At 40.1% G+C, this 11,026-nt stretch overlaps 1 protein-coding gene and 1 long non-coding RNA gene across 2 annotated transcripts; one reads left to right on the top strand and one right to left on the bottom strand.

Annotated features, from left to right (window-relative positions):
* Window positions 1-6,772: 6,772 nt before the first annotated feature.
* Window positions 6,773-7,125, bottom strand: LOC131262388 (uncharacterized). The gene is made up of 3 exons (XR_009178220.1): window positions 7,061-7,125; window positions 6,924-6,986; window positions 6,773-6,863 (listed from the first exon to the last, which is right to left on the bottom strand). It is a non-coding gene; the product is annotated as an uncharacterized LOC131262388 (long non-coding RNA).
* Window positions 7,126-9,260: 2,135 nt separating this feature from the next.
* On the top strand, window positions 9,261-10,676 carry LOC131262382 (sperm-associated antigen 7). The gene is made up of 4 exons (XM_058264378.1): window positions 9,261-9,415; window positions 9,513-9,669; window positions 9,767-10,122; window positions 10,203-10,676. Exons 1-4 carry the CDS (start codon window positions 9,337-9,339, stop codon window positions 10,316-10,318), a joined length of 708 nt encoding a protein of 235 aa, XP_058120361.1. The 5' UTR covers window positions 9,261-9,336; the 3' UTR covers window positions 10,319-10,676.
* The last annotated feature ends 350 nt before the right edge of the window (window positions 10,677-11,026 follow it).

Genomic DNA, 11,026 nt, shown 5'->3' with positions numbered 1-11,026 from the left:
AGCAACCTCCCAGCAAGTCAAAATTTGACGGATCGCCCATGTATTGTCGCACACCTTTGCATTGGTTTGCTTGGTGGTGTGTGTGAGGCTAGCTCGCGTGTAGGTGTGTCTGTATGGTATATTCTATGAATGTGATATTTTCTTCTACCCGCAGAATGCTGCGGTGAAATCAAAACATTGGCTTTTTGAGAATTAAGTCATCGGAAGTTTATTATTCGGATATTTGCAATCATGCTGTTTTCTGACTTACCAGTTTAGAGATCCGGCTTTTGCAGTGGAGTTGCCGACTCAGAACGATCCAATTCTTATTAGCATATGCAATCCAGCTCATGCATCATTCGAAGCATTCTTTAGCTTTGCTTTTCATTCCAAAAAGTAAAAAAATTTAAAATGTTACTGATTTAAATTACCAAGATTTCCATCGTTTTCAAAAGTTTATTAGTTTTTTCTTACCTCAACAGTTTTAATGGCACAATCATAACACTTGCTGCTCAATGCACTTGCGCCTGCACTCTGAGATTGCTATGACCAGACTGCGCAAATGCATGATGCTGTAGTTGCTGCAACAAGGAACACACTCACATATCTCAAATAGGTTTCGTACGTAAATACGTGCGTATACGCTAATAACGACACATGCTTACTGCAGTAAGCATATTGGGGATAGTTTGGCGTTGAAAAAACAAAACGACCAACGCACACATTCTCATTTCTAATCATAGAGTTGAGGGGGGGAGAAGTACAGATTTTTGGATGCGGGGACCCAAAACCAGGATGAGCTGACATTTTTCGTCAACCGGGAATTCATAATTAATTGTCAAAATAATATTTTATTTTTTCTTCATCGCTTGGTAATTATGAGCAGTGTTTAAAGTGATGATTGATATCAAACTGAACATTGCGCAATATTTGGATCTGGTTCACTTATTATGCTTTCAGTCACGCAAAAAAGGGTTTTTTAATTCTCCACTACACCTCTACTACTGAAAGTAATAGCTCGATAGAAGTACCATGTTTCTGACATAATATTTTGTTTCATTACGTTATGAATCATGATGAATCATGGTATGAGAGATGTATCGCGATTGTTTTGGTTTTTCGCATTCGCTGTAATCAATAAACAATCATTTTGACCAGCCGTACACAAAGAACATCATAGCGTTACGTTATCGATAGAGTAACTGCTCAAGATGATGATGATGATGATGAGTCCCATCTCTTACCCCAACACAGGTTTGAGAATGGCGGAGTTATCATAAGATATTTGTTTAAACTTCAAAGCAAATCACGAAGTGGTGGGATCAAAGTGACCCTTCACGAAACAGACCAGTCAGCTCTCTTTTCCTTGCGTACAGCGGTTAGCACAACTTCCATAAGACAGGAATCGTGGAACCGCTCTCCGGAGTGCACGGCCAAAAAATGCTCTCTCCTATTCGTGTAGCCGGTATCTCCCTTATCCAACATATGGAGGGGAGTTACCACTTTCCAGGATTGGCAAATTAAGCAAACCTTATCCGTAAAACAATTGGTCACGTCGAAAAAATCATCAATGGATGAATTCGAGGCGCCTACCACGTGATTGCACAAGAGCGACTGATACAGTTCCTACAGAAAGATCAACTTCAAATTTCCACATTTACGCGCGCGTATCTCAAAGATATGTTGTTCCATTTTTTTTTTATTTACATTTAAATTTGCAAAACAAAAATCTCATCATCATCATCTGTGAGATCGTGATGACAAGTGCGATGCTTACAAACATTAAATTTCACAAGATACAACTACGAGACATTTCACATCCTACTGGGTTCTAGTTTACAACCTGCTTAACGTACACGGCACACAAGCGCTTGAACTCGCGAACGTTTGCAGCCTCGGCAATCTCTCTTGGCATGCTGTTGTACCATTGTATTCCTTTACAAAATAGTGAATTCCTGGCAAATACTGAAGAAAAGTTCGACGTCCTGGGATCATGAGCCCTACGAGTATTGTACCGGTGAACGTCAGAACCCCTAACTACTCTTTCTCCAAGGTACCCCGGTAACAAGCCCCTCAGGAGTTTGAATAGTAGTATCATAGTCTGATACACTATCCGCTGCTCTAGCGACATCCATTGCAGGACATCCAGCATAACAGCAGACACTGAATGTAAGCCCGTCGTCAAGAATGACTCCCAAATATTTCACCTGGGAGACTCGGTCAATTGGTTCCGTGTTGATGGCAATGGAAAGCTGGCCGATCCACTCCCTCCTCGACATCACCATGTAGTGTGTTTTACTAACATTCAAAGCGAGTTTCTTGTATTTCAACCAGCCATCCAGAGCCACCAAGTCTGCATTCAAAAGGGACTCTGCCTGTTTGACGTCCTTTCGCGATATAAATATTACTGTGTCATCAGCAAAAAGATTTATCTCGCAGAAACGTAAGACCTGCTTCATGTCATTTATATACATGATAAACAAAATTGGTCCAAGAACACTTCCTTGTGGAACCCCAAGGGTGTTTTCAATGGGATCTGAAACAGATTTTTTGAAAATTGTCCTCTGGGTTCTACCTGTCAGATAATCGCTGAACCAACTGAGTTCCCTCCCCTCAATACCGAATCGTCGAAGTGTTGTGAGCAACAAGGGTCTCGATATTGTTTCAAATGCCCGTTTTAGATCCAAGAAAACGGCAAGTACCGATTGTCCACTGTCCATCAACCCCTTCCACTTCGCAAGCACCAGGTTCAGTGCAGTTTCACAGGAATGTCCTTCCCGATATCCCGACTGCTCCCGGGCAAGCAGGCCGTTCTGGTCCAGGTATTGCACCAATTGGTCTTTGATCACAACCTCCAGGACCTTCTCGACAGTGTGAAGCATGTTGATGGGGCGGAACTCTTCCGCCTTGATAGCTCCAGTCAGCTTTGGAATAGGTACAACCAATGACTCCTTCCATGTATCCGGAAAAACACCCCTTTCCATCGATTGGTTAATCAAGTTCAGGAGCGTCTCCCCAGCCACATGAAAGCAATCCTGCAATGTTTTTGCATTTACATTTCCTATTCCTGCCGTTTTGGTCAGGTCAAAACAAATCTGCCTAAGCTTGCTCATGTCTATTGGTTGAAAAGAAAATCTATGCCTGGGAGTATCAACTTGCCTCAGCTCGACTGGTTCGTCCACCGTCGGAATGTTGCTGTTAACAAGTGTGACGCTATTCACAAAAAAGTTGTTGAACCCTGCTGCGATCTCCGCCTCATCGGACTCGAAACAGTTATCGAATTTCACGCATGAAGCGGTATTCTCGTCGGGCTTCAACATGCTTTTAAGAAGTTTCCAAAGTTCCCTACTATTACCCTGATGCTTGCTAATTTCTCTACTGAAGTATTCCTCACGAGTAGTTTTTAAAGACCTACTGTATTCGTTTCGTAGCTTAGTGTACTCACACCAATGTGACGCCAGATTAGTCCGAACAAATTTTTTGTACACTTTGTCTCTTTTCCGCTTTAGACGTTCCAGAGCCAACGTATACCATCTGCCAGAGTATCTAGTCTCCACGGTCCTTTCATAAACTAAACTATTCATAGCACTTTCTAGTGTATCCTTCAATAGATCTGCAGCTTCATGGAAATTTGTAGTTTCCCTCTGTAGACCCAAAGTGACTGCCTGACAAAGACCCTCCTTAGAGTACCTATTCCAGCATTTAACTTGTTTTTGAACTGTCCTGAAACGTTTATCATTCAAGTTTAAAAGCAAAGTTTCATGATCAGATATTTTTGCACAAGCTTCTGTTACCACGCTAATTGAGTCTGTGTTGCAGTACACATGGTCAATCAATGTCCTGCTGTTATTCGTAATAAGAGTAGCTGCACTAACCTTCTGCTTCAGGCACACCGAGTCCATAAGTTTCTTCAATTTTTCGGACCTCACATCATTGAACCAATCAATGTTGAAGTCCCCAACCAAGACATTACGCTTGCCAAAATCTAGAAATCTGTCTAACCAGTCCTCCAGAATTTCGACAAAGCGTGAGTCACTTGAACTAGGTGAGTGATACAGAACACCATAGTTTGCAGCCGCCATGCCTCGAGTCACAGTAAACCCCAAAAACCAGTTGCCCTCCAGTGACTCGTTTAGAATCACCTTCAAGGCAACCGAGTTCCCAGCATAAACCGCAACCCCTCCTGTGTGTCGTGAGTGGGACAAACAGGACACGGCCCTGTACCCCGGTATACTAAACTGATCAAATGCTTCGCACTCCGTTATATGCATCTCAGATAGAAGGACCAACGCGGGTTGCATCCTTTCTACCGAGTCGCGTAACAGAACATAGCTTGACGATTGGCCAGCGACATTGCAATACATGATTTCATATCGCTGCCCTATCCCCAGCAATCTCTGCTATTGAGAATGCTTAGCAATCTTTGATGCCTGTTTCTTGTATACGGGGCACTCGCTACTAAAAGCAGCATGTTCCGTGTTCCCCCTTGAACCCGCCAACACGCAGTTCACACATTTTAAGGCCACCGACTTACATTCCGACGTCCTGTGTGCACCACTGCACCTAGACAGGCTTCCTCCTTATTGCACTCGGTGCTCTTGTGCCCAAACTGCCCGCACCGGAAACACCGCAATACATGAACAGAAGTGCTTATCGCACAACTGTCAAAACCTATTTTGACCTTTTTGAGGTCCTCTAGACATTGTGCCGATTCCCTGTCCACATCGATCACGACATTGTACTTCTGGTACTTGTAGAACCTACTTTCGTACATTCCAACAAGCTCCAGTGTCGTGAACGGGATCCCTGCATTCTGTTCCTTCAGGAGTGCAATCACATCCTCACCAGAATACTTCTCCGTCATTCCCATTATCCTTACTCTGGACAACGGCAAACGAACGGAATAAGCATCCCCGAGTTTGGACTGCACTTCCTTCCTAACCTCATCTAACGCGACTGCAGGACACTGCACAAAAATCTGACCTTTCCTACCATTGCGGAAGTCCGACACCTGCTGCCTCCTCGGATCCAACCGGGCGCGTAGATCGACTCTTGTCTTGTCGCAAGATTGATCCACCTTCGGTACTATTACCAAGGACTTGGAGAGCTTTTGATTCGCTACTTTAGCCACGTCCTTTTTACCATTTTTAGGCCCAGAGCCAACCCCATCCTTAGCAATCTTAGTTGCCACGGGCTTGGTGACAGCTCTTCCCGCGTCCAAATTGCTAATAATATTTTGAACGTTATTATCCAAAATACTACTCGCCCCACTTTTTTTGGCCACTACTGTAGCAAAGCTCTCACTCCCCTTATCCTTGGTACTCACCGGTGAAGGTTTCTCAACGGTAACCTTCGGCACAGTAAGGGCTCTCAAAGTGGTGGTGTTGGCATCGCGTAAAGTTAAATTAACTTGGCGCTCTACCGCTACACACACTTCTTTTTTCATCTCTTCTAGTCCCTTTTTCATAGCACTCTCAATCAGTGCACACATTTTTGATCCCAATGCCTGTAGGGTTTGAGATTGCCCTCCACTTGACGGTTGGCTTTCTTCCACCACTACATTCTTCACGCCCGGTTTCTTTGTACAAGCGATACAAGTATCGCACATAAGATAAAACAAGTGCAGTGCTAATTTTCAACCTGTCCCCAGGAGCATTAATTTATGCGTCGTGCGACACATCGCGTACATTAACATACAAAAGAAGAGCGTACATTTAGCGTCTATTAGAAGAGATACAAACGCCTTATTGTACGCTCTCGTAACGTTTCGACCTGGCGGTTGCCTACATGTAGGCGCTAAATGTAAACGGTTTTTTCGGTTTAAAAATTGAAAATTCAAATCAACAGTTACATTTTCAGTTTTTATGGATTATTTTATTATTTCTAATACCTCACCCATATTTTTACAAAAGGAACGCCTAATTTTCTAAAATTAACGAGTTTCGTCTCTGATTTTTTTCCGATGCACTAAAATTGTTGATTGTCTCGGTTCTGTAAAAATAAAACACCATATTAATTCAAAAGATTGGATGAAATTTAATACCATACTTACATTGCTTGTTTAAATTATTGCTAATAGTAAATTAACTATTTAGATAATTCCGCCAACCACGTGCTGTGAGGGAAAAAATATGTATCATTCGTACCCATAATTTTGAACGGTAAGCAGTAGTTTACATAGTTTTACTTACATGTAAAAATCGGTGTATTGTCGAAGATCCGTTCATAACATGCTCTTTATACTTCATGGGTCAGCTTACGATCCAGACAACTGCACCCGCATTGTTCTGCACTACAACTGCATTGGGATATGTATAGTGACAGGTTGGTTCAAGGGAAGGATGCATTTTATAGAAAAATGGTATATTTTTTTATCATTAGCTATGGTTTAAATTTTCTGAAAGAAAAAAGAATCAAGGATTTGTTGATTTATACATATATGGAAAGCATGAGAGCATATTACCTTAAACAAAATTTATCGGTACATGCACAAGTTCACACCTGATCGCTGATTTGAATCCAAATTGGCTTTTCGCGGTTGAACACCCGCTCTAATTCGTACTGCAATCCTACTCTATAACCAATTGATCATTAATTTATGCGTCGTGCGACACATCGCGTACATTAACATACAAAAGCACAGCGTACATTTAGCGTCTATTAGAAGAGATACAAACGCCTTATTGTACGCTCTCGTAACGATTCGACCCGGCGGTTGCCTACATATAGGCGTTAAATTTAAACGGTTTTTTCGGTTTAAATATTGCAAATTCAAATTTACAGTTACTTTTTAGTTTCATTGAATTATTTTATTATTTCTTAAATTTAACTAGTTTTGTCGCTAATGTACTGCCGATGAATTTAAATTGTTGATTTTCCCGATTCTGTAAAATAAAACACCACATTATTTCAAAAGTTTGACAGAAATTTAATAACATACTTACATTGTTTGATGATATTACTGCTAATAGTAAGCAATCTATTCAGGTAATTCTGCCAACCACGTGCTGTGAGGAAAGAATATTTATCACTCATAAACATTATTTTGAATGGTAACCAGTGTTTACATAGTTTGACTTACATGTAAAAACCGATGGTTTGTTCAAGATCCGTTCATAGAATGTTCTCTGTATTTCATGAGTAAGCTTACGACCCAGGCAACTGCACCCGCATTGTTCTGTCCTCCAACTGCAACTTGGTTCAAGGGAAGGTTGTATTTCATGAAAAATTGATATATTTTGTTATTTTTCTATGGTTTAAAACTTCTGAAAGAAAAAATAATCAAGAATTTGTTGGATTATGATGATGTTTTCGTCTTTACAACATTGGATGCAGACGGAGCCATTTCCAACGCGGCTTCTTTCGTGAATATGAGCACCCAAAGAATATTATGTCGTTGCTAACCATCTTCGACGAAAGGGAGAGAAATGTTCGCCTTCTGCAAAATTGAAAACTTCCACATTATTACTTACGCAATACGGAATGCCGGCTTGCTCTGTATAATGCACTCGGTGCAAATGGTCTACCCATAGTCGGCCTGGGGTAGTCTTCGAAATACGGTGTGATTCTCGTGACTCGACCCGGTTCCTTGAGTAGAGTTGCTTGAGAACTTGTTGTTGTTGTTCCAGAGCATAAACACGGTCCAAATCAGTGGTCGGAACGGTGACTGCTGGGACTGGGGCGTAACGGCGCCTCTTCCGTTGACGATCTCATCAAATCGGCAATAATATATTGTTGGGACTGAACCATACCGAAATACAATTGCATTCAACTTACCAACCACTCTGCCGAGTCAGGATAAGGAAGTGGAACTGCAATGCACAACGCATTCATAACCACAAACAAACATTCCTCAATTACCGGTTCCCATACCGTTTTGTTAAACGAATCACTTTTTTTTTTGTACAGAAAACATGTTTAATGTTTACAAACTTACAATGAACACACACTTTTCACGTTGTTTTTGCTGTTGAAGCAAAAACAGTAATTTTTATCGACTGTAGTCTTCTAAGCACTGCGCACAAGTTTGTTTTGGTTTGAAGATGTCAAACAAAAACAAGTCCCAAGAAGAGTTCACACGGAGGTTACCTCATATGAAATCTAATTGAATTTGAATGTGGAATTGAACTTAAGTTTTGCCAATTGAGGTACATGGAAATTAATTTTTCATCATCACAACCAACAACAATTCGTAGGCAGACGACAATGAGTGCAAAAAATACGTTCAATTTTTTAAATTATTCGGTCGACGCAATTTGTTCTAAATGAACCAACCTCCTTTTCATGTGTGTGTATCGCGGAGCACACTAGCGCCCCTTCGGATTGTTCCTGTGTGACGCGGATGGTTTGAGAACCTTTGGGGTTACAGCCGTTATGCTGTGGTGTTATGTTGCCCATCGCATCGATTAACGAATCGTTACTATGGCTATCGTATGATCGCATCATTTAACGTAGCTGGGGCAATCATCACTTCAAACACTGCTCATAATTAACAAGCGATGAAGAAAAAATAAAATATTATTTTGACAATTAATTATCAATTTGAACCAAATGTCAACAAGACAACGTAAACCAACCTACAGCTCTATAAGCCTTGGGCAGTTTTGCCTGCTGTCAGCAGAGTTGTTTTGATCTTGCCACCACTCGTAGAGTAAAATTGCAGTTCACCAAAAATGTGAAGAAAATAGTAATAAAACGGCCGTTTTCGTTAATATTCGGCAAGTAAGCGTTTTTGAGATAAATAAGAATCAGAAAGAATCCAAAACTGTGTTAATTTTTGTTCATTTTCTCTTCCAAAGTTCAACGCGAGCAGCAGCGGCGCCAGAAGCTCAAGCGCGGTGTTATCGGCGTAATTAAAGTTTGGTGCAAGCAGATGGCTGATTTTTGCGGTCCCAAGTTTGCGGCTCCAAGTAAGCAAACAGTTTGTTAATTGCTTAAATATATTTGAATAAAAAATGTTCTTTTAATATAAAATTACGACTCGGGAATTTTCCTTTGTATGTGATGACAATATATTGAAAACATCGCCTCCATTAAAAATCCGCGCATTGTATAAAAAACATCGCGTCACGCCGTTTTGTCACGCAACCTACATATTTCGCGGGTTCCATCAGGACGCTGATGATACCATGAAAAGCGCCCTTTTCATAGCGCAACATGACTATTTTTGTTACTCGGGCAAGCACCTTTTGCAACAAAAGACCCGGACAATTCCAATGAACTCAACTGTCAAGAAAAGTTGAGTGAGATGACCTGTCGTTATAACCAAACCGTGACAAGGTTTTGTTTATAAACTGAAGACTATTTTTAATAACTAAGTGTGCAGAGTTCACAGCGCCAATTGAACGTGCAGTAGAAATGGACATTCTTGGAAACATACTGGGATCCATGGAAAAACCTCCAACCAAAGACAAAAAGGAAAAAGATAAGTTTGAGAGTAAGTACTAAATTCTAATATCCATGTGATAAATTGCTTTTATCTACATAGTCCCTTTTTCTTCCATAACTGCGCCATCTGGTTCTTCCTCGTCCAGGGCAAAAGAAAGAATATGAAAAGATAAAAAATCTGGAAAGAAATGAATTAAATCGTTTCCGAACGTACGTCGAGGAAAGGTTAGGTAGATTGGTAAAAGACGACAAACGACACTACATGGAATTTCAACCTTTGGATCAAGTGCATCGATCGATAGTGTACGTTTTCGGTGTTTTAGAAGGGATTTATGTTTGGATGTATTTGCTATTTGAACAGCTCATTTATAATCAATAACTTATCATTTTACTCTTCCAGACACGACGTCGCGGAGACAGCCGGTTTATCTGGCATCAGCTTCGGTATTGAAGGAGCCGATCGGTACATCGTTGTGTACAAAAAAGAGCACTTGCCTTCTGAGGACGAGTTAACCGCCAGACGAAACGGTGAACCATGGAATAAAGAAACTGAGCAGCAATATATTGAACACCGTCGTTGTCAACAGTTGGAACAACAACAGACAGGGAAAAATGACAACAATCGCATACAAAAAGAAGCTAATGTTACTGCTCAGCCTCCCACTGATTACAAGCATAAATATATCCATTTGATTGGCAAAGATTCTGCCGTGGAGGGGGCGAAGAAAACGGAAGTCAATCGCTCTTATGGTTATGGTAATTTTTTTCTGATCTTTTGAACATCTTATAATATCTTTTTACATTCATCAAACAATTCTCCGTTTTGTCAATTTCAGTGCCAAGTGAAAATAAAAAAGATGTACGATCGATCGAGCAGACAATGGCTGATATACAAGCGAAAAAGAAATTAAAAACTGAGCACAGCAAGATTACTGACAAAAAAAATAATTGAAACAATATTCACAAAATATTCAATTAAGGAGTGTTAGTAAAAACTTAGATTAGCTATTTGCCGATCATAAGACCGAGTCATACCGGGGTTTTTTTAAAAGAAATTAACCTAATTTATCCTGGTAATTCTCTTGCAATAAATACAATGTGGCTGATCTGCACAAATGGGATTAAAAATATTAGTGTTGTTAGGATGTATCACAAATGGGACTATATTTGCTGTTAGGTACAAGAACAAAGAAAACAAAATTTGAGAAAATTGAAAAACAAAGAAACATTACAAAAATGTTATGGGTAAATCATTCGGTGTAGAATTTAACGGCATCTTTTTCGACCCATGTATAAAACCATACAATATAACATTCATTTCATGATCTGATATTATGTTTACAATAATCAAATAAAAAGTAACACTATTCCAGATTTTTAGATTAAGATTAAATAACTGGCACAAGGTTTCCTTCCAATCCTTTACACATTGTTTAAACTAAAGTATTACGTTATTTATGTGAGTGCGCGGAGTTCCTATTTTTATTTATGCGAACACTCTACAAGCATTGATAGTTTTTGTTATATTAAATTTATAAATCTCATATAATTTTAAAGAAGAACGTATTCGAATCACATCGAAGGTCTTCACTTCAAAGGTCCACCGTACAAGTCCTCCGAATGCACTTAAAATATTAAGGTTAAATAGTTTTAAAAACAA

The sequence above is a fragment of the Anopheles coustani genome, chromosome 2, assembly GCF_943734705.1.
Source record: "Anopheles coustani chromosome 2, idAnoCousDA_361_x.2, whole genome shotgun sequence".
Taxonomy (NCBI): Eukaryota; Metazoa; Arthropoda; class Insecta; order Diptera; family Culicidae; genus Anopheles; species Anopheles coustani.
The sequence above is the reverse complement of the archived record's forward strand: the minus strand, read 5'-3'. Positions and strand labels throughout refer to the sequence as shown.

What these genes read in the sequence shown, in the direction of transcription:
- LOC131262382 (XM_058264378.1), top strand. Translation starts at nt 9,337, where the DNA reads ATGGACATTCTTGGAAACATACTGGGATCCATGGAAAAACCTCCAACC. An exon ending in CAAGTGCATCGATCGATAGT is followed by an intron (nt 9,670 to 9,766) that starts GTACGTTTTCGG and finishes TTACTCTTCCAG; the next exon opens with ACACGACGTCGCGGAGACAG. An exon ending in CAATCGCTCTTATGGTTATG is followed by an intron (nt 10,123 to 10,202) that starts GTAATTTTTTTC and finishes TGTCAATTTCAG; the next exon opens with TGCCAAGTGAAAATAAAAAA.